This window comes from Amblyomma maculatum, chromosome 1 (assembly GCF_055883805.1).
Source record: "Amblyomma maculatum isolate TAMU_Amacu chromosome 1, ASM5588380v1, whole genome shotgun sequence".
Lineage (NCBI taxonomy): Eukaryota > Metazoa > Arthropoda > Arachnida > Ixodida > Ixodidae > Amblyomma > Amblyomma maculatum.
In genome coordinates, this window is record NC_139344.1 from 60,827,610 (window position 1) to 60,851,319 (window position 23,710).

Below are 23,710 nucleotides of genomic sequence, written 5' to 3' on the forward strand. Positions count from 1 at the left end.
CGATGCCCCGACGGTGTCTGCGATAGTCGCGTGTATTGACTCGTGAGGTGGGCTTCTCTCAGCTCCTCGAACGAGTTCGTCATACCCAGACCTTGGAGTCTCAGGTTCGACGTGGTTATAGGGAGGTCGAGGGCCTTCTTTGCTATTTTGCGCGTGATCACCTCGAGGATGTTCTCATCGTGTTTCTTGAGGTGGAGATAGGGGGTCGAGTACAGGATTCTGCTTGTTACACAGGCATTGGCCAGCCGTAGAGCATCTTTGCTTCTCAGTCCCCCTTTTTTGTTTGAGACTCTGCGGACCATTCGGCCTACCTGGTCTCCCACCTTTTTTAGCTTATCGAGCGTGGTCGTGGCTAGCTTACGCTGGTGAATGAAAAGGCCTAGTACTCTAATTTCCTCTCTCTCGGGTATTGGTTCTGATCCAAGTCTCAATTCTATCTTGTCTGTGCATTTTTTGGAGGGACGAATATGGACGAATTCGGATTTTTTTGGTGAGCACTGAAGGCCGCATTTTTCCGCGTACTCATTTACAGCGGTGGCTGCCTCCTGCAAGCTGGCCTCCATTTCTCCGAGAGAGCCCTGCGTGGCCCATATGGAGATGTCGTCCGCGTACAGCGCGTACTGCACACCCGAGACTTTCTCCAACTGGACCGGGAGATTTTTTATTGTCATGTTGAAAAGCAGCGGGGATAGCACCGCTCCCTGTGGTGTACCTCTCGTGCCTAATAGAAAGGGACCGTGGTCTGCGTTCTGGATCCTCACATAGGCCTGTCTGTCTGAGAGGAAGCGTTTTATATACTCGAACGCGTTCTTTCCACACCCAGTCTCCGAAAGGTGTGTCAGGATGGCCTCGTGCGTCACATTATCGAAGGCTCCCGTCAGATCTAGGGCCAGCACTATCTTATCCCCGTTCGGATGTTCTATTGGATTCAATATTTCTCTGCTAAGCTGTAGCAGGACGTCCCGAGCCGATTTATTTGGCCTGAAGGCATACATCGAGTCGGCGAAGACTCGCTTATTTTCAAGATACTCGGAAAGTCTGTCTCTGACCATTGTTTTCATCAATTTGCCTACGCACGATATGAGAGAAATGGGCCTGAGGTTGTCCGTATCTATGGCTTTGCCTGCCTTTAGGATGAAAGTTATGAGTGCAGTCTTCCATTCGGTGGGAAGAGGAACTTCGCCCGTTCAGATCGAATTGAAGTGTTCTAGCAGGGATTGGTACGCGTGGTCTGGTAGGTTTGCTAGGAGTTTTACCGTGATTCCATCCCTTCCTGGCGCGGTCCCGCGTTTCATTCTCGCTAGGGCTGCCTTGAGCTCGTATAGTTTGAAAGGTTCATCTAGCTCAACATTTTCGTCTCCACTGTACCTGTAAGCTTCTCCCCTTGGGTCTTGGGTCGTGCTGAAGTACTGGCCTCGGAGCTTCAGCGCTAAGTGGGCCGTATTTCCTTGAAATGCGTGTATTGCTCTCTGCAGGTGTTTCTGTGACTCGGTGCGCGTCTGGTTTGGATCTATGAGAGCTCGGAAGAGACGCCATGTGTTTTTGCCAGACATCTGCCTAGCTGCCGCGTTGCACCTCTCCACCCAGTTAGCGTCCGCGAGTTGCGCCGCATATTCTGCCGCCTCTTTTGTTATCGCCGCGATCCGGGTTTTTAGCTTGCGGTTATGTTTCTGCCTGCTTTTAACCATGCTGCGTCTGGCTTCCCAGAGGTGGAGGAGGTGGGTGTCCACATCCGTCATCGCCTCAGAGAGCTTTACCCGCGTTTCCGTCGAACGGAGACTGGTCAGCAGCTGTTTGGTCCAGGCTTGGTATCCCTGCTCCTGGATAGAACTAACATTATATTCTTTTCTAAATTTTGCCCAGTCCGGCATCCTAGTCTGCCCCGTCGGTCTGGCAAGGGGTTTAGTGCGGATCGTTATGTTGATCAGACAGTGGTCACTACCGAATGTTTCCTCCGTATTCGTCCACTCCACTCGCCTCGCGTTTTTTGAAAAAGTTAAGTCCGGACAAGTGTCCCTCTGTGCCGAGTTCCCAATTCGCGTGGGGTACGCCAGGTCGGTATGTAGGGTTAGGCCTAATGTGGACGCTGCTTCCGCTAGCTTCCGTCCTCGTATGTCCTCTCGGTTGTAGCTCCATGAGAGGCTCTGCGCATTGAAATCTCCTAACACTAGTAACGGATCTCGTCCCGCTTCCCTGACAGCCCTACTCAGGAGTGTGGAGAAGGTTACATTTTTTGCTTTAGGTGGGCAGTACACGTTCAGGATGTGGAGCGGCGGATCATCCTTTTTTATCGGCAGGAGAGTCACCATCACGTATGAAAAGCTGGCTTGTAATTCCAGATATATCAGATTTGCTGTGAAATTTTTGTGCACGAAGATGCATGTTAGGGGGTCGAGTTGGAACGTTCTGTAGTTTGTGAGGCTCGCGTTCCCGCCTGGCTCCTGTACGGCCACCACTGCCGGAGTATGCTCGTACGTGGAAAGGTGCAGCCTAAGGTCCGCTCTCTTAGTCTTTGATTTAAAGCCTCGACTATTCCACTGTGTTAAAATATAGGACTCTCCTTAGTTCGTCCCGCCATGTTGTGCCTAAAGATTGTTATTCTGGAGGGGCAGCTGCTGCTTCTCACCCTCACTGATCACCCTACGCATCTTGTGAGTTACGGGATTCGTGGGTCTCCTTGTGTTAGCATACTTGAGAATCGTCATCGCTTTTGCTATCTGTCGTGATACTATGGAGGGGATGGATTCCTGTATCTTCCTCATCATAGCTTCTAGTTTGTTTTCCATGCTAGGCTCTGCGTCGCTTTCCATCGCCTCCTCTTGCTGAGGCGGCTGAGATTTAGCTAGTGCAGTTTCTAGTTTGCTGGTTAGTAGCTCTATTTGAGCTTTTAGGGCTGCTATCTGTTTTCTTAATTCAATTTCTACCAAATTTGGTGTAGGTGGAGAGGTAGTATTGGGAGGAGGAGGGACGACCCCACTCACCGGCTGCTTCCCGTTCTTGACCATGCTGGCCCAGTTCCTCTCTTGATTGTTTTGTTTAGAATTTGGCTCCATGTTAATCGAAGGGGGCGGGAGATTCTCGCTCCTTCTTGTCTTTTTCTTGTTCTTGTTACTGGATTGTTGCTGCTCGTTCCTTCGGAATTTCGCAGTGCAGTCTTTAGAGTTCGTGGCGTGTTCGCCGCCACATACCGCACATTTTGGATTGCACTCGTGAGGGGCCCGCACCCCCTCCACAAACGGAGCTTGCGTTCCGCAGAGTCCGCAGTTTTCTTGCCTCGGTGTCGAGCAGGCGTCCGCCCTATGTCCCACCGTGCCACACAGGTTACACGCTGGTATGGTGCGACGGTAAGTGGCTACCGGTATAACTTCCGCGTTATACAGCACAGCTCTGGGCTTGTACTTCCCTTCGAAGGTGACCCTTGCTTTGTTCGAAGTGCCGAACTTTCGGATCTCCAGGATTTTGCTCTCTCCGCGGAAGCTTGTCACCTTCCCTCACAGGGATTCGGTGATTGGCCACAGTGATGACTCCGTGTACCACGTTGTCCTCACTTTGCTTTACGTGTTCGCGCAGATACAGGTCTTGCCCTTGCGTTCGGATTGCAAAGTCGCCGACCAGTCTTTCTGTCGCATGGATGCTTGACGTGCCCACAATGATCAGGTTTTGGTCCGGGGACACTGTGAAGAAAAAAATTTTCTGCTTCGGCCTCCCCGACTCGCTGTCGTAGAGCTAGGCCCAACTCGCCGTGTTGCAAGTTCTTCAAGTTTGTGGCCGTTAGTGGTTTGATGATTAGCACCACATCGTCTGGTCTGAATCTGCACAGAAACTTGGGCTTCCATGCAGCTCTGACTTGCGTTGAGCCTCCGGTTGCACGCTCACCGGGTTCTGAGTCGGGTTGCGCGTGGCGGCCTCCGTGTGCTGACGTGGCCTTCCTTTAAGGGAAAGATAAACACAAAGTAGAAGGGAAAACATTGTGCCGATGGTGGGAACCGGACTCACGACCTCCGAATATCGCGTCCGGTGCTCTTCCAACTGCGCTACATCGGCCGCTGAGCTCTTGATCACGTTCTACGTGACGCTGGCGGTAACACAGGACGTTCCACGTCCACCGCTATGGTTGAGGGTGGCGCTGGTGAACACTCTCATGGTTCGTATACAGACAACATTAATACCTAAGAAAGTAGCAGGTGGGACAATCCCCAATGCTTTCCTTGGCCTCGCCGACTGTTGGCTTCTTTCCTTCATGTATTATAACGAGTACCCTCATTTCCCCTTCATTTATCTCCTAGTCCCAGGAAAGGCACATTTGCTGTTAATTTTGTAACACATGTAAAATAAATGCATTGCAATAATGGTACTTCTTTCCAGCCTCCCAAATGCCCTTTCCAAGAGTTACCTTAATCATCTGCTTTCATTGGAAGTTCATTCTAAAGGAGCCTGGTAACCACTGCCGAAAATGTTACCTGACAAGGGGGTAGTTGTTGATAATGTCGTATGAGCCGACCATTCTACTCGGTGACTTTTATGGTTTCTATTTTCTTTCTTTTATCGCTGTGTTTTGAGCCTTGGCCAGCATTGACTCAAATGCAGAACATTCTCACAAGCATGGGAACGTGGGAAGCAAAGTCAAAAAGCTACAGCCAAGCTCTCAATTGAAGTGCAAGTCATCGGATAACAACTGAGTTATAAGCAGTCTTTTTTGCAAAAATGAAAGTTCAGGAGTTTTAATAGAACTAAACTGATGTGCTAAGTTCACCTCAACACTGCGTAAGTATTTAAATGAATCATTGCAGCCAGTTTGGCAACATATTTGTGCAGCTACCCAACATAAAGCAGTTGAGCAAATTGACATCTTTATTTTAGTACAAGTAAAAATAGCGGCTTCGTCTAGTGAGCGTTTGTTTCAAATTTTAGCATTGTGCCTCCTCCAGTGGCGCGACATTGTTCACATGTCATATGCTGTCAACTTTTGTCTTGCATTTCTGTATTTGTACCTATAGATGTCAGGCTGTGAATACAGCATGTGTATGAGGGTAAGCAGGCCTTAGAGTAAGTATGTTTGCCTGCCCTCACTATACACCTTTATGACCAAGCAGGGTGCCTTCTCTTTTTCCTGTCCATTTCCTGTGGCTTCCACTTCCTCTTGTTCGTCTCTCCTTTCTGCCTGCCTTGCCGCACAGCCAGTTCATGACCGCTTGTCATGCCTAAGTCAAGGTTAAATAAAAATCATGAGGCACCATTAAGCTGCTTCATTCAAACCCAGCTACAACTAAATTCATGGGACTCACTACAACTTTAATTGAAATTGATACTTGTTATGTAACCGATGTATATTCTCATTTAATCGGGATTTCAAGGGACAGGGCAGAATATTTGAGTTAACCGAAAGTTTGAATTATATCATCATCATCATTATGAGCCGGACTATACCCATCACAGGGTGAAGGCCTCTCCTATATTTCTTCAGTTAACCCAGTTGAATTGCGTTGTTTTCAGGCTCATCATATAATGGGCCTGAAAAAAGTAAAAAATCGTATGTGTCACAGTAATTATATTTGATGAACACCTGCATGACACTTGTCTACATTTGACCTGAAACACAACTGAGAATGATGTTTTTTACCAGTTTCTTCAAGCGCTTTGTTTTGCGCACACTTTCAGGAAGAATTGCTCCACAATCGTAAAGGCCTCTGCTACCCTTTTCGCAGTGTACGCAGTAGCGCAAAATGGCCCTGTTGCAATTTGACGATGTTTCACCTGACAATTCACATGGTTAAGTGTGCAGTGCGGTGAAACTGGGCCTGACCAGCATGCGGCTTCACTGTATTGGAAGCAGCATGTGGGCGGGGTGCATGCGAGGGATGCATGAATAAGTGTTAAAACAGCCTGACGCCACCCCCACATAGAAACGGTGGCGAGCCAAGCAGCGTATGAAACAGTGTGGCTGGCCGATGCGCAGGCCCATTTGAAGATAATGAAAGTGAAAGTGAAACTATGTGACAGTGCTTTATTTCGCGAATAGGGATCTTTCAGTTGTCACCATGCTTGCCATAATGCGGACAAAGTATGTGTGCACCACTGTTTCAAGTCTGATTCGGAGAGGTCTGTGTCGGTGAGCAGATCTTACGTCGACACGATCTCGCGTCCGATTTAACCGGAGTGAGCCTATCCATGTCCAAATCAACGATTGTCTGATGTCATAAACTCACATGGGTGTCTGCCGGGGTGCTCCTAGCTCAAATTAGCCCGGATTTCCGAATTAACAAGATCTTACTGTACCTTGGACAGCGACATTTTACGCTGTATGGTTTTGGCTGCTCCATCTTTTGTTGCTCCTCTTGCCATCTCGAGATAAGCACTTGATTTTTGCAGTATTCCATAGCATCAACGTATCTCTTAGAAATGGCTAGCCTCCCTGCCCCTCTCGCACACAAAACAATAATAGAAAAAGCATTTTTTTTAAAGAACCTGGTTGGCAAGCCCTTGGGGTAAACAGTCAGTAGTTTTCTGTACTTTTTTACACTTCTGCATGGTCGCCCCGCCGGGGTGGCGCAGTGGTTACGGCACTCGACTACTGTTGCCAAGGATGCGGGATCAAATCCTGGCCTTGGCGGCCGCTTTTCGATCGAGGGGAAAAGCATGGCGCCGTGTGCTGTGCGATGTCAGTCAAAATTTCCGGATTCCTCCACAACGGCGTCTCTCGTAGCTTGAGCCGCTTTGGGACGTTAAACCCCACAAACCAAACCAAACTTGTGCATGGTCACATTCCTTTGGATTTATGGGTGCTGCCACTATTCAGCTGGACATTCTCGGTGTGGTATATCTTAGTTTGGCATACCTGTACTTGATGCTGTACATATTGCCCCAGTGAGGTGCGCTGGTAAGACGCACTGCTGTTACATTCATGTAAACATTAATCCTGTACATGAGAACATCTTACTTCCTGGTAAAAGCATTGTACTCTCCAGAGCATGTTGCAGGTGTGCCAGGAATCTCAGTAGGCGAGAGGATTTTGGCCCTGTTTGTGGAGCAGGATATCTGTCCCAGTCCTCATGGTTTGATTGCCGTGATGTGAACTTTAGGATGTGCAGGCATTTGCAGAGGGTGATGAGATTTAGATATGCACTAGAGTATTGGCAAGGTAGCCTTCCTTGTAGACCATGAATGTAGTTTTTTGCTGCCTTGTGTCATCAGCTGGGTATATGTGGGTGCTTTGGGCTTTCTAAAAGCATGTCATGTGTTTGGGTGTTTCAGTTGTGTCTTAGTTCTTTGAGCATTTTCATTCATTCTTTCTGAAGTTATTTCTTATCCTGCCATGTGGGGGGGGGGGGTCTTATTGCCAGAAGCATGTAGGTCGTGTGTCAGTACGTGAGAACCCATGTGCACTCCCAGGCGGTGCATGGCTGGCTTTATTCGATCAGTGCCCAGAAGTTCGCCCTCAAAACGCCGCTGCACTTGGCGGCTAAATGAGGCCATGCAAGCGGTGTTTTGTGTGTGCCCATGCACATCATTTTAACCACCTCATCAGTGAGACATGCATTGCAGTTCTTCCACATGCTAGTCATCCTGGTTAGCTCAGTTGTCAGGGCGATCATCTCGGTGAATCCCAGGTTCGAACCCAAGACCAGGACGAATTTTTCTTCAGCTACAAAGTTTCTGGGAAGCTTTTCTTTGCAGCCTTGTGTCTGTGCTAAGGGGTATAATTGCTCTTTTATGACCAGGAGTGCAACAGCTGTGTCAATTGTAGCCTAAATGTGAAATTTGTTAAATTTGCACCTCGCTGCGCTAAAATGCCCCAACTAGCCGCAAAAGTTTGCCATACTCAGGGACAACTTTTTGCGGCCCTGATATGGCCAGTCACGACGTTTCAGATACTGCAGCATGCGTCACTGGCCTTTTAGCTTTATTTTAAGATGGCGTCGTGCTGTACTAACGCCTGACGCCTGCACATATTTTTCTCTCTTGCATCCACATATGTCCTCCGCTTTAGAATACACTGAACCATTGTGGTCTGAGGATGCTTCACTGCACAGTCTCATCGGGTGAAGCATCTTCATAACGCACAGGGGCTCTTTGTAACGAGGCACCACTGTGAGAAGGGCTGTGGTGGTACTTGTGATTTTGGAGCAATACTTCAACACTGTGTCTTCACTACCGCATACCTCTAATGAATGTATCTCCAGTTTTTTATGCGGCTCTTAGAAATTTTTGGCATTTTGTTGAGCCATTCATCTACAGCAAGGTTGCTTTTATGCTGTTCCCGTTGTCAGATAGTGTGGGAGGTGCATCAGTTATGACTTCTATATATGCACTAATATAACTTGAGGTGGTACATGTGAAACTCGGGAAATATGCAGCAGCTTTAGATTTTGAATTCTATAATGCCGCAGTGAAGCCCAAGACTGGCAAAATTACATTTACGGATGCTGGAACAGCGAAATACTCTAAAGTCTGCTCTGTACATTAAATATATAACCTAATATCCCGAGTCATCGCCACCTCCTCTTAATCAAAACCACCGGGTCATTGCCAGCATCTAGAAAGTGTCAATCATGGGCCGAAGATGGGCTCGCTCATCAGTTTTCTTTGCTTATGTCTTGCTTTCTTATCTGCTTTCGACGTTTGCTTTCTCACCTCTTGGTCGCTTTTTTTCTGCGTTTGCTTTTGAACCAACATAATGTTTTGTTTTTGTACTGCACTCTCTTTTGGGCACAGGCTGATCGCAGCGATGGCTTCGAATCGGCTCTTTTGGAACTGCCCTCGCACGACACAATCTGTGGATTTCATGGGCAGTAAAACATTGTTTAATGAGTCTTGTGAACAAGTTCAGATCCCGTGAAAAAGATACCCGACGTTTGAAAAATTAACCTCCTCGGTTTTATGGCTCACAATCTTTCTTTTCTTTTTTTTTTTGATGTGATAGCATGCCTTACAATACAAAACGCTTATTTACAAAAATAGGTAGTACACACTGGGTTCCTAAAAAAAATATGTATACTAAGTGCTGGGGATAGGTGGCCCTTTGCTAGATTTCCTTTGGATCGCATTCATACAGTTAATATCCACATCTCTTCAATGTTTTGTGCTGAAAATAAGGCTTCCGCCCTGTTTAACAGCTCCAAAATTTGAATTCATGCTGCAAAGTGCAGTTTTTTCTTTTTTTTCCTGTGAGCTGCTCCAAATATGGATTTTACTGCTCCAAAACTATGATTTTGCTGCTCCAAAATTGCTACATATCATATTTCAGCTGTTGCACCTCTGTTATTACAAATCCACTGCACCTTGCGAGATCCTCCTAAACTTTTGACTGACACTTCATGGATCACTGCCTTGTCGTGGCGGAGGGGCTTGCGAAACTCGATGAAGTCGTGAGCTCTGCTGTGTAGGGCCACCCAATATAGACAGGTAACGGCAGAGAGTTCTGACAAAATGTGATTCACTGGAGAAGGTAATGGCAACCCACTCCAGTATTTCCTGCCAAGAAAACCCTATGGCCAGTCACAATACCATTAATGATATGGCGCCGGAAGATGAGCCCCCCAGGTTGGAAGGCGTCCCATATGTTACTGGGGATGAACAAAGGGCGATTCCTAGTAGCTCCAGGACGAATGAAGCGGCTGGGCTAAAGCCAAAAGGACGCTCAGTTGTGGATGTGTCGGGAAGCGACCGGAAAGTCCGATGTTGCAAGGAGATGTATCACATAGCAACATGGAATGTAAGATCTATGACGCAAGGTAAACTGGATATCGTCAAGCGAGAAATGGACAGATTGAACATTGATATCTTGGGTATCAGCGAGCTCAAGTGGATCGGAATGGGAGAATTTAACTCCGGCGACCATTATGTCTTTTATTGTGGGCACGAATCCAAGAGAAGGAATGGGGTCGCTCTCATAGTAAACAGAAGAATGGGCAAAGCAGTGCTAGGGTACAACCCCAAAAACGACCGAATGATTTCACTTCGGATCCAAGGTCGCCCTTTCAACATAACAGTTATCCAAGTCTATGCACCGACCACTACTGCTGAAGAAGCTGACGTTGAGAGATTTTATGCGGACCTACAATGCCTTTTAGACCGCACCCCATCATCAGACGTCGTTTTTCTCATAGGAGACTGGAATGCTAAGGTAGGGAGTGAAGAAATATCCGGAATTACAGGCAAGTTCGGTCTTGGTGAGCCAAATGAAGCTGGGCAGAGGCTAGTAGAGTTTTGTCAAGAAAACAACCTGACCATAGCGAATACTCATTTTCAACAGCACAAGACGCGCGTGTACACATGGACTTCGCCGGACGGTCTGTACAGGAATCAGATCGATTATATTATTTGCCGACAGAGATGGAGAAGCGCTATACAAGCAGTAAAAACAAGGCCTGGGGCCGATTGTGGCACCGATCATCAGCTTCTTGTTGCCAAGATTAAGCTTTGATTAAAAAAACGCAGAAAACTAGAAGGCCTTTCAGGTATAATCTGGATCAAGTTCCATTAGAATATGCTGTGGAAGTGAGGAATCGATTTCAAGAATTAGATCTAGAAGACAAAGAGCCCGAAGAGATGTGGACTGATGTTCGTGATATAATACAAGAAGTTGCTACTAAGGTAGTTCCAAAGCAAAAGAAATGCAAGAAAGCAAAATGGTTATCTGAAGAGGCTTTGCAAATAGCTGAGGAAAGGAGGATGGCAAAAGTTATGGGGGAAAGAGAAAGATACAAGGTTCTCAATGCGGATTTTCAGAAAATAGCAAGGAGAGATAAGAATGCCTTCCTGAACATACAGTGTCAAGCAGTTGAGGACAACAGCCAATTAAGGAACACAAGAGCTCTGTATAAGACAATCAAAGATATCAAAGGAAGCTTATGTGCTAAGATGGGCGTGATAAAGGACAAACGAGGCAAGGACCTCACTGAAGCCGCAGAGATAAAGAAGAGGTGGCAGGAATACACAGAAGAACTGTACAAGAAGGACCCGAATGTGCAAACCCAACATAAGACTGTTGTGGTCACTGATCTCGAGCCGGGCATCCTGAAGAGTGAAGTTGAATGGGCCTTAGCCAGCCTTGCTAAGAACAAAGCTAGCGGAATTGATACAATTCCAGCTGAGTTGCTTCAAAACCTCACCCATGACGCTGTTAACATTCTGCATACATTATGTCAGAAGATTTGGACAACCCTGCAGTGGCCACAGGATTGGAGGAGGTCAGTTTACATCCCCATTCCAAAGAAAGGCAGTGCCAAAGATTGTTCCAACTACCGCACGATCGCGCTTATTTTGCATGCTATCAAGGTGATGTTGAAAATCCTCCAAGGTAGGCTGCAGCAGTATGTGGATCGGGAGCTTCCGGACGTGCAAGCTGGGTTTTGCAAGGGCAGAGGAACTAGAGACCAAGTTGCCAACCTTCGCTGGATCATAGAAAAAGCAAGAGAGTTCCAGAAACCCATCTACTTCTGCTTTATTGACTATGCGAAAGCGTTTGACTGCGTAGATCACAGCAGATTGTGGCAAGCTCTCCAAGAGATGGGAGTTCCAATTCACCTCATCTGTCTCCTCAGGAACCTGTATGAAGGGCAAGAGGCCACAGTCAGAACTGGGCATGGTCTTACTGATTGGTTTCCAATTGAGAAAGGAGTGAGGCAAGGCTGCATACTGTCGCCCTGCCTATTTAACATATATGCAGAGTGCATCATGAGGAAGGCTGGTCTGGACGAGTCTTCAGCTGGAGTGAAGATTGCTGGAAAACGTATCAACAACCTTAGATATGCGGATGATACCACTTTAATGGCAGAAAGTGAAGCGGAACTCAAGAGACTTCTGATGCGCGTACAAGAAGAGAGTGAGAAGTTTGGGCTTAAACTGAACATTAAAAAGACAAAGATCATGGCGTCTTGCCCTATCAAGTCCTGGAGCATCAAGGGACAAGAAGTGGAAGCTGTGACAGATTTTCTCTTCTTGGGCTCCAAGATTACCTCGGAAGGAGACTGCAGCCATGAAATTAGGAGACGCCTGCTTCTGGGAAAGAGAGCAATGGTTAGCCTTGACCGCCTAGTAAAGAGCAGAGACATTAGTCTGCCAACCAAGATCCGTATAACTCGTGCTATGGTCTTTCCAGTTGTGATGTATGGATGCGAGAGTTGGACTGTGAAAAAGGCTGACCGCCGAAGAATTGACGCGTTTGAATTGTGGTGCTGGCGAAGACTCTTGAGAGTTCCTTGGACTGCCAGAAGATCAAATCAGTCAATATTGTCGACCATAAACCCTGACTGCTCATTGGAGGGTCAAATTCTAAAGTTAAAGCTCAGCTACTTTGGTCATCTGATGAGAAGAGAGGAGTCGCTGGAGAAATATTTGATGTTGGGAAAGGTTGAGGGTCGCCGGAGAAGGGGTAGGCAGCGAACGCGATGGTTAGATGGCATCCTCGAGGCACTGCAGATGAAATTATGTGATGTTAGGAAGATAGTGAGAGACCGGAAAGCGTGGCGTGACATGGTCAATAGGGTCACGAAGAGTCGGACACGACTGAACGACTGAACTGAACTGTTCTCACTAATAGTTGGTCAATTCGCTCTTGTACCATGTGCTAGCTATCCCTGTCCACTTAGTTCGTAGACTGACTGTGGATGATATACAGCTTTCTTTTGTAGCCATATGGTTGCACTTGTGTGTTAATTTGTAATTACCCCCTTGTTTGGAACAACATTGCCTTGTGACTAACCAGAATATTCGGGAATCATTTCTTGAGCAAGTTAGCTAGTGCCTTTATTTTTAAACATTACCTTGCTGTTGCATTACTGGAGTTGCATTGTGAACTGATGCACACACTCGTTTCTTCAAAGAAAAAAATTCAAGGCAGAGGATGCACTTCTGTGACATGCATATTGGCAAAAATTTATATTTTCACAACCAAATTAGTAGCTGCATACATTATGTGAGCAAACACAGTACACTAATTTTTGGGGGGCATATTTGAACTTGTGTTGTGTTTAGCTATGAGCTCTTGCCACTCATGTGATGTCATGCTTTTTTTTTTAAGCAGGGAAACGAAAAAGGAGTACCTCAGCAGTTCAGACACGGAAAATGACAAAGCAACTGAAAATGTGAGTAAGCGGGATTCCATCTAACAACCTGTGAAAAGTACAGTAGAACATCGTTGATAAGTTCCCGGTTCATACGATTCCCCTTTTCATGCACTGATAATCGCGGGCAGCGAAACATCTCTCATAGAGCTACACTGTTTTCTCTCGGTTAATATGTTGCCAGATAAGACTCTCCTGGTTGTTACGTTCGAAAATTTTACAAATTATGGTCATATAATATGTTTTCAATCAACCGGACATGTGCTAACAAGTGCTCGCAACATGGAAAACTAATCGGCGGCGTTCACCGACCAAAGTTGCTTTCTGCAGTACCAGGATGCAAAGGGGCAAAGCGCCAAAGAAAGCCAACATACAAGACTCTCTTTCCCGCGGAAACGTGACTTGAATGCGGTGGCTTCTTTGCAGTGCCTTGTGAGCACAAGGATAAGCCATTTAACAACTACAACTATTCACCTCCATACAAGTAGACCAGGTCTGGGGGACGTAACATAAGCGAAAACGTGGCGACTGTAAGCCATTGCAATGGCTTCTCCACATGTCACCGGTGTAAAGGAATGAAGCATCTGGAAACAACCAAGGAAGTGGTGCCTGTGCGTCATTTCCTTTTACATACTGGATTTGTTACTAAATGTCTTCTGTTCTTACGACATGCAAATGTGCTCTGAATTCTTCGAGAGCTAAAAAGGGAGCTGTACACACTGGATGTCTTTAAATGTTTTTATGCAATGAAAGTCTCAATTCTAAATGCCTTTGTACTTTACCTTATTCAGCAGTTAATTTCTTAAAATCAGGCAGTTTGGATCATAGGTTTTTTCGTTTAGTAATAAATTTTTCCCCGCATCCTTTAGGAAACGTATCAATGAGGTTTTACTGTAGTGTCATGCAGAGAGTTTTTATTTAGGGCTCATACTTGCTGAGGTTTCCTGGAGAGATTAAAGGCTGTAAACTCTAAGATAAAGCCCTGCTTGCTTTTGGAGGTTTTCCCATCCAAGAAAAAAATATAGCTTGTGATATAATGACAAACAAGAGTGACTGCATGTTCACATTGCCTTTCAATTTTTGTAGCTCTGAAGCTTTCTCGTCTCCGAAGCATCGCAAGAAAGTGCTTGCACCAGCTTCGGATGGGCCGAATAAAAAGGTGCAGAGGCCGCTCAGGTCGTGCGTGTCCAAGCCAACTGCAGTTGAGTCTGATGCTGAAGGTAACCCAACGTCTGAGCTGGCCGCCTTGAGTGCAAGTTCAGATACAGAAGCTTCCAAGTTTCACAAGCCTGAAGCATCATCGTCACGCAATCCAGAGTCTCCAAAGAAGCAGGTTCGTGCTTTTAATGCTGATGGTTTGCAAAAAGCCAAGAAAAAGCTTTCAATATCTGGCGATACAGAGAAACATTGCTCTCCCAGAAAGTTTATTTTTCATTTGTTCAGCCAGGGCGAATGACATTGAATTGCGCTTATGTGCTGTGCTCCAAAATGCAGCTGCATAATGAACTAGGGCAGTGTATTACTCTCTGAACTTAGTTATGAAGGTTTTATTGGTTAATGTCATTATCATAAGTATCAAACCACATTTTGCGGCAACTGGATGGCTGATGGAGCAGATTACAAGGAAGCACTTTATTTATTTTGTGGAAATCTCCGGGCTCTCCACTTCTGGTTGCTGTTTGTGTGGCATTTTACCCACTTTTTTTTTATTAGTATTGTGGTCTCAGTCTGTCCAGTTACACAAAGGTTCCAAGGTAGTTTACATGAAGGAGGGCTACATACTCTGTTTCTAAATGTACACACAGTGAATTCTTGAAAAATGTGTTTATTTAGGCTCAAAGTTTAATACTATTATTGAAAGAGATATATCAAAGCACAACCCCCCCCCCCCCCCTTCCCCTTCCCTGATGATATGCCATTGCACTGTGCTTCGTGCCTACTGACCCTTTCAGTTGGTTAACAGACGTGGCCATGTTGTCTATAGTTTCATTTTCCAAGAACTTGTGTTTGGCTCTTTAACTCTTTATATACAGTCGTGAGCAAAAGTGGTATACAACACTCAGCCAGACACATAGCTCGGAAAAGCTGCATCGATGCCTTCTAGAAAAGTAATTTTTTTCTTAAAACATTTTGATTGGAGCAGTCCGCAAAGCGCAAGCACATCTATTAAGATCTATGCTCTACTGAATAATGAACAAATGGGAAATTATATTCCACTAGGAAAATTATAGAGTGGAAAAACCTAGGGAAGATGGCAACAAAACTTAGAAATGCAGATAGTATATCATAAAATAGTAACATTGGCCACTATACACAGAAATGTTCATAGGGAAAGTGGTTAACTTTTCACACAAAAGTAAAATTGCAGTCTAGTAATGTTTCTAACTACAAAAGAGAACCAAGGCTAAAGAGTTCCCCTGTGTTAAAGAATGCCTACAGGCAAGCAAGAAAGAGCAGTAAAATGTTTGTGGACATTAACACTGCAAACAAGCCGGCATTACTCCAGTAGAGATGCAGTCAGTGACATTCTTTGAAGCAAACAGGACATTGCGTGACACGCCTCTGCACTTGCTTGCAGTGTAACCTTTTTGATGAGTAATTTAATTTTTTTTAGGTTGTTTGCACTGGATCAGCATCCAGACATATTTATTCATGTGGACTGAAATTTATAGCAGCCGTTAAGAAAAAGCCCTGCGGCATTGTAACGTCTCATCTTCATGGCACTAGTCCCATTGGCTTCACAGCACAATGCCTTGCCGGGATGAGGCGGAGGGTGAGGCAGTTTTTTAGAGCAGAATGGCTTGTAGGGATAACTGTACCAAATCAATTTTGGGTATGCAATTTAGATGGCTGGCAAATAGTGGCCAAGGTACTGCAAACATCCTTCTCATACCTTAGGTGAGCAAAAAATTTAGTGCAGTGGTGCAAGAAATGTGTGTGGGGGGGGGGGGGGGGGGGGGGTGCTGCCCGGTGGACGGCAGTGACGTTTTGGGCTGCTTACTTTCAGTATTCACTGTAAAAGCGGAACTCTGACTATCTGACATCATCCTGAGGCTTACTGCTGCTACAAGCATTAAAAAAATTGTTTCACGGCCAGAAAGAGGACAAAGCAAAGGTAGCTTGCGAGAAGGCCTGGCTATTGGAGATATCTTCATGTTGGGGAAAGTTGTGAATTCTTTTCTGCAGTCTTGCATTAAATAAACAGAGTGCTACTAGGAAACGCTAATTTATGCTGTGAATTGATATTAGTTCGAGACCGACCTTCAATGAAAGAACCAGGCAGGCGGCACCGTGATTATATCAGTATACCTCGAGAAGGTTTAGTTTCACTGCTTTTAGAGCTGGATTCTGACTAGTCATCTGCCAGTAAGATACCTAAGACTGTTTGTTAAATGCTACCATCAATGGGTTTCTTCTTTTTTATAAATTAGGTCGTTGAATATATGTGATAGTTTTGAATATTAGTCCAGTGTTTAATATTCGATTAAATTTGATTGTTTGACACTCAAAATTTCGAAAATATTTCCTCGAGGAAATAATGTTTCTGGAATGCTTGTCTCATCGTTTCGGGTTAACGGACTGCCTCTAGGATGGCACCACAGCGTGCTTGGTAGCACACGTGCTGCGGTGCTATCACAGAGGTGTTAGACACTCGAGATTTCAGTTGAATATTTGAAATTATCAAATATTCAATCTGCCATAGTAGCTGGTGACTCATACTCAATGTGCGTGGTATGTAAAACATTTTAAGTAATTGTTGCAAGAACAACTAGTTCATGTCTCCACTGCAGAGCTGCCCAAAACATGAATTTTCTTGCTTTTAATTAAACCTTTCCTACAAATCAGTGTTGACTGTGCTTGCGGCTTTCCCGAGCTATTGTAAATGGCCCTATTGTCACTTGCCCCCATGGATGTGCACAGCCATTGCCCAAGTATATTCCCCATTTATTGAGAGTTTTCAGAGTTTCAATGGAATTTCTGCACATATTTCTGTGAACATGGATCTATGTGAACAGTATTGTTTCACTGTCTCTAAGGCTGTTTGAAAGGCGATGAGGCACCACGTCATCTTGAATGCTTTTACAGCATGGAGAGCTGGGCCAATTAATAAACGACTCTGGAAGAAGCCAGTAGTGGTAGCCGGTAAAAAAAGAAAGACATAAAAGGGGTGTTTGCTTTTGGGCTGTCTGCTTCCTTGTCCTTGTCTGCCTTCCTCTTTCCTTCATGGAATACTTTTCTGCATTGCTGCTGTTAAATGCAGGGTGTCAGCATTCCATCAAGTGCTGGGCCATCAAGTGCTGGGCCACCAAGTGCTGGGCCACCAAGTGCTGGGCCACCAAGTGCTGGGCCACCAAGTGCTGGGCCACCAAGCGCTGGGCCACCAAGTGCTGGGCCACCAAGTGCTGGGCCACCAAGTGCTGGGCCACCAAGTGCTGGGCCACCAAGTGCTGGGCCACCAAGTGCTGGGCCACCAAGTGCTGGGCCACCAAGTGCTGGGCCACCAAGTGCTGGTCCACCAAGTGCTGGTCCACCAAGTGCTGGGCCACCAAGTGCTGGGCCACCAAGTGCTGGGCCACCAAGTGCTGGGCCATCAAGCGCAGTGGTGCCTTCATCGGTGTCACAGCCACCTGACGATGACAGCTCCTCCGAAGAAACATCTTCTGATGCAACTTCAAGTATGGATCAGGAGATTCGAAATTTCAGGTACCCAAAAAATTGAAAATGCAATTCTAGATGGGGCATTAGAACCTTTGAGCATTTCCAGCAGAAGTTTTTTTCTTGTTGCATGAAATGAATTTGAGGGAAAGTACTTCACTAGATACGACAGAAGAGCCTGTATATTCTGAGACATTGATTTCTGACAGATGGAAGCCAGCTTCAGAGGAAAAATAGAATTTAAAGGTCAGCCTCGGCCATGTCCTTAAGTATGCGGTTTTGCTGTATGGAAAGAGGTATAGTGGAAGGGTAGCGGGCTATGATGGGTAGTCATAGTAGACAGAGCAGATAAATATATATTTAAACTGTAGTAGTGACTGGTGGCATGACCATTGGTGCAAGGTGAGATCTGTATTGTATATGAATGCAGCTCATTGATATTATGCTCGTGGGAATTGGAAATTAAATGTATTATCAGAAAATCATATTATCCAAAAACGACATCAAAAGTTTTCAAATAAAAACATGCCTGGTGCAGAACTTGATTTTATTATTGTACTTTGAATGATCTGTTACCTAGTGCTGGACTTTTTTCTTTCTCAGTGTTCAGAAGCAAGCTTTTCTGAAACTTGTAGAAACGAGTGGCAGTTTCATTGCTTATTTCTGCACCCACAGCCAAGCTGGGAAGAGCGTCTAAAACTAAGTGCTCTGCAAACTTTGCCCAGAGCGACACCCTAGTAGGAGACCTCATGAGAAAGTAACATTGAGATGTTATCGGCGTGCAGCATTTTGGTAGGCTGCCGAGCTCTATGCTGCGGACTGGGACAATGAGGTTGCGATACTGTGAGACCTGCTTCGGAAGTTAAAAAATAAAGTAAATTCTGAACGACAAAAATGGGAGGGGAGTTCATTACGCGAGCGAATGCAACTGAATGCAATGTCAACAAGTTTTTCTCGTTCCTTCTATATCGCCTTCCTAATTTTTAGCTGGAGACTGCTCCTTTTTACTGGATACTTTAACCTTCGGCGTTTCTTTTTTCTTTTTTTCTGTCTGTATTCAACAGAAATGTGAGCGAATTGGAAAAAAGGCACATGACATACCTTCTTGACAAGATCACACCTGTACTGGAGAAAATCCTGAGATTCGAGGTAATGTTGCAAAGCATTTGGTAGTCATGTCTGAATAGCTTTCTGTTCAGCCTCTGCTTTTGGGATTGCATCATGTATAGCTACCTGCAAACTTAACACAAATGCTTGAGTGCATGGCTTTGACACTAGTGCCACTGAACTTCGTTTGCTGAGTTCTAGACCATGCTAAGATGGCTGAAGGGTACTTGCTATCATTGTGGCTGCAAAACCACATTAGCATGGTCTCTGAATAAGTGGCTCCTGCTCAGTGGTGCTATTGTCAGGCTCAGTATGAGGTGCAGTGTGCACAGTGTGTGTTAGGAGCACGGTGGAAGAATCTAATAGGTGACTAACTGATGCTAACTACGCTAACGAGGGTTAACTTAGCTTTTAAGCATGCAAGCTCTGCATGATCTGAAAAATGCTGCTAAAACGATTCACTTCTTCCATGTTCTAAAAGCTGCATGTCAGGTTGTACTACAAGCTTGCAGGCACTAAGCAAGCTTCCGTTGGGGAATTATGTATGTGGCATGAGCATTTTTCTGCCCATGTCCCTTTCGACTAACGCTCATCAGAATAAATTGAACGTGATTGCAATTAAGTGAGTACTAGTTTCTGCATCCTTGTCTCCAGGCGTCTGGTGCAAATACCTGTTCCGAAATGTGGCACATTTCTAATTTACAGATCCAGTTTACATTTTTTTTTCTTGTGCCATTGTTTGGGACATTGGGACACAATCATTAGTCTTCAAAATAATGTATGCATCTTATGGGTTTATGTGCTTTTAATCGTCGTCACCACTGTGGAGCTTTTACTGCTATAATTTTGCTTTTATGTGTGTGCATGTGTGTGCATAACATAGCGGCTTGATCATCTGTCTTGTGTGTGGGAGGTGCGAGGTTGAACCATGTTTCTGGCTGTTGCTGGCTGTTGACTGGTTTTCCACTTGATATAAACTTCCCCCTGGTCTCACCTCCTTAGGAGCAAAACTCTTTGACCTCACTTTGTGCAAACCAAAGCATCTCAGCATTCTTTAGCCAAAATGCCCTTGAGCCAGATGCAAATTAGTTTCACTTCTGTGTATCATTTTAGGTTTTAGTGCACGCCAGAGAGATATGAAAGTTAGGTTTTTGTAGCTGTAACAAAATGAAATAAATGGAAAACATAGCAAGTCAGCTATTCAGTCTTTCTGTTGTGGCAGGTCTGCTGACTTATAGGCGGTGCAGAAGTACAAAATATAAGTCGAGACATCATTTTTGCTTGCTATCTCTACACGCATGTGAGTTAAGGGCCAGCAGCATAAAAAATTTGTGACTAGAAGGTTACCTGCAGCCCTCCTAATTCGCTCAGAAGACTTCCTAATTTTGACTGCACTTTTCAGTTGACAAGCACTGCTCTTTACCTCCTGAAAAAATTGTCTCCGTGCTCAGGAATAGTTTTTGCGAGAAACTCTCTGCGGAACCAACAGCTACATCACAGTTACTAGCTTTACAATCAGCGGCCGCACTAAGGCCATCGGCACCATCGGATAAGCAGCCGATGAAAGCCAAAGTGGCTGTGGCCTATGTGTTAGTACAGCATGTTATAGAAGTCATAGCAGTGGCAAAAGCAGTGTTCTGCCCATGAAGCTTCTAAAGCAGCTGCGTCGGCTCTGGCATAGACTGCAAAGTTCCTTTCGGGGTGGTTGCAGCCTCTCCCCCCGCCAATTGGCAAGAACATTGCGATTTTTGATACCGCCAGGTTGGCAGATTTGAGAATGCAGTTTTATGTGCCAAGTATATCATAAAACTAATCATGATAAAGTTTTGAGGTACTTTGATAACTGGCACTATTGTTAGAAGCATTTAAAAAACTCTGTAACTGATAATTAATGCACTTGGCTTGTCGCACACTTAGGCAAGTTACTGGATATGATGTATTCAGCCAACAAATATACTGAAGAATGAGGGGCTTTTTATATTATACATACAACGATAGCCAACAGCCACTGATCATATGAGATTTCTTTCTTTTTTTGTGTGTGTGTTGATCAATGTGACGTTGGAAGATAATCAGTTATAAAGTAGAAGGAAATCACATTCCACCGGTAGTACCTGAGCCCGTAACCTACATTTTGTGTACGATGCTCTTCCGACTGAGCTATGGCGACCGCTGTTCAATCTTCTACTTTCTTAGCATACAAATGCAGGGAAAGTGAGAGTCTCGTTACGAGATACGAAGAAAGCTAAGAGCCACTGACACCAAACAAGCATAGTGGGATCTTTTTTTTTTTTTAAGATCAGTATGAAAGAATAATGTATACGTGGGGATGCGGCAGTTGAACCTCTTTATAAAGGACATGCACCGAAGAGCAGTTTTTGTCTCTTGCATGAGAGGTCCCTTATAAGCAGGGTACCACATTCCCGTTTGCTAACCAGACCTCATTTCAATGTGGGCATCCTGCGGCTAACATACGCAGAAAAGAAGGCTATATCCTGTCGCAAAAGCATTATTATAGCTTTCGCTTGCATATTGCATTTGCTTGGTGGACCACCACACACTGACCACACTTGGCAACTGTCTTGGTCTGCTTCACGGCTGCATTGATGCTGCTCAACACAGCCTCTTCCAGCTTGAAAATCAGACCAAGAGCCTTATGGCCGCTGGGCCAAAGCTGTATATGGTGGCGAACTGCGTTTGCAGTGATTTCAAAGTGCAATTGCGATGTGACATGACACCGCAACTAGCGATTCGCAGCTAAGTTATGTCTCTGGTAACTCTTATACTCGGGGCGTGCTAACCCCATGAGCGAGGAACCTCTCAATTCGGTTGCTAGGTAGAGACTGCATTTATTGTGCTTTTGGGACAGAGGAGAAGATAAAGAAAGAAAGAAAGAAAGAAAGAAAGAAAGAAAGAAAGAAAGAGAGAGAGAGAAAGAAACAAAGAAAGAAAGAAAGAAACGCGTAAAGAAAGCATTGCTTGTGATGCCTTGGTCGTGCACACGATTCGAGGACGGTCGCAATGCTCAGGTTTCATTGACCCACAGTCGTCATTGCAGGCAAGGGGGACCCCAGCTGGTCTCTCCGAAGTGACCGGCTCACGCGTGCAAGGAGGCATTGCAACTGTAGCGGCCGTGCATCGGTGAACATGAACATGAGTGCAGCAGGTGTTGTGCCCGTTGTTGCTGAAATAGTTGTGTGCTGCTTCAGCAGAAACCGAGCCAGCCTGCACGCAAATGTTCCAGACTGATCCTTGGCCAATGCTTCCTTAGTCTTATACACCATTCTCTCTGCTTACCCATTCGTGGCCGGAGGATAGGCAGCACTTGTAATGTGCATTACACCGTTCTTTAAGAAATCTTCCCATTCAAGAAGCGAAGGACGGGCCGTTATTTGTTACCAGCCTTTCGGGATTGTCAAAAGTTGCAAACAGGCTACCCAGTTCCTCGATTAGAGTCGGTGACTGTATGTTGCGCATGTAGCGCACTTTGAGCCACTTGCTGTACGCGTCTCCAACAATTAGTGGCATCCTTCCCTCCACTGGGCCAGTGAAGTCGGCGTGGACTGTGTGCCATAGAGCTGTCGTGCGCTTCCAATCAGAAAGTGGTGCTTTACGCGGCGTTCTTTGATGCTGGCGGCAAGTTACACAATTTTTCACTTGGCGCTCTATGTTGTTCTCGGCACCGGGCCACCAAAAATATCCTCGAGCGCACGCTTTCATGGCCACAACGCCCCTGTTGTCTACATGTGACAAGTTGAGTACGTCTTTTCGCGCTTCCGCTGGAACAACCAGTCTGGCCCCGCAAATAAGGCAACCTTCCTGTGGTGCGAGCACAGGTACCAGCCTTGCAAAAGCAGAAAATTCCTGCCCGGGAAATCTGTGCAGATCTCCGCTTGACACAGCTTTCATTACGTGCGACAGCAATGGATCTTCCCAGCTCAGTTTTGTGAGTTGATGTGGAGAGTTTGATGCTCGGCGTGGAGCCACAGTCCCCTGCTGATGTGCTCTTGCTGTTTTCATCTACTTGGGCGGGCAGTGGCAGCTTGCTAATTGCGTCAGCATTTTGATGCAGGCGTCCAGACCTGTACACCGAATCATAACCGTACGTGGCCAACTTCAGACACCATTGGGTCATCCTAGGCGAAAGTATCTGCAGTAACTGTCTTTTCCCGATGATGCCAAGGAACTGCTGGTGATCCGTTAACACGGTCATGTGTCGGTCAGCAATGTAGTGGTGAAAATCGCTCACGCCGAAAACTACTACTAGACCTTCCTTGTCTAGCTGGGAGTTGTTTTTTTTTCTGCAGCTCCCAAAGTTCGCGACGCGAACGCAATTGGGGCCTCTCAGCCGAACGCATCTTTGTAGGCTAAAATCGTGCTGTGCGCCATATGGCATCCACAGACAAATGTAAAGGCTTTGTCTTATCGCAATGCGCAAGCACCGTGAAAGAGTGAATCAAATGCTTAATTCGTCAAATGCAATCTGGTGCTTTTTCTCCCACGTCCAGGGTGTGTTTTTCTCCAGAAGCTTGTACAGCTCTGCGGCAAACGTAGCTCTGTTTTCTAGAAACCGGTCATAAAATGCCAAAAGCCCTAGGAAAGCTTGCAGAGAAGTCTTTTCAGTCAACTTTGGAGCCTGGAAGATAGCGTGGACCTTTTACTCAGTGGTATGAACACCTTATGCGTCAATCTCATGTCAGAGAAATTCAACTGACTTGATGCCGAAGCGGCATTTTTCTTGCTTGAGGCGTAGGCCTTTCTTGCTTAGCCTTGACGGGATTTTTTCTAGATGCTGCACATGGTTTCTTGCGCCCTTCCCACTGACAATAATGTCATCAAGGTCAACACTCACCCCAGGAATTCCTGCCAGTGTTGTCTCCATC

General features: G+C 45.6%; 1 protein-coding gene across 5 annotated transcripts in view; it reads left to right on the forward strand.

Annotated features, from left to right (window-relative positions):
* LOC146202546 (uncharacterized) overlaps nucleotides 1-23,710 on the forward strand; it is a 215,239-nt gene that overhangs the window by 85,176 nt on the left and 106,353 nt on the right. For 3 of the 5 annotated variants that reach the window (XM_084588218.1, XM_084588221.1, XM_084588220.1), the window contains exons 4-7: nucleotides 13,022-13,085; nucleotides 14,151-14,397; nucleotides 17,326-17,768; nucleotides 18,785-18,869. The exons of 1 other annotated variant lie outside the window; for it this stretch is intronic. In XM_084588218.1, coding sequence (XP_084444344.1) covers nucleotides 13,022-13,085; nucleotides 14,151-14,397; nucleotides 17,326-17,768; nucleotides 18,785-18,869 — 839 coding nt within the window. The remainder of the gene's footprint in view (nucleotides 1-13,021; nucleotides 13,086-14,150; nucleotides 14,398-17,325; nucleotides 17,769-18,784; nucleotides 18,870-23,710) is intronic. One more of the 5 variants, XM_084588219.1, reaches the window with a different exon arrangement.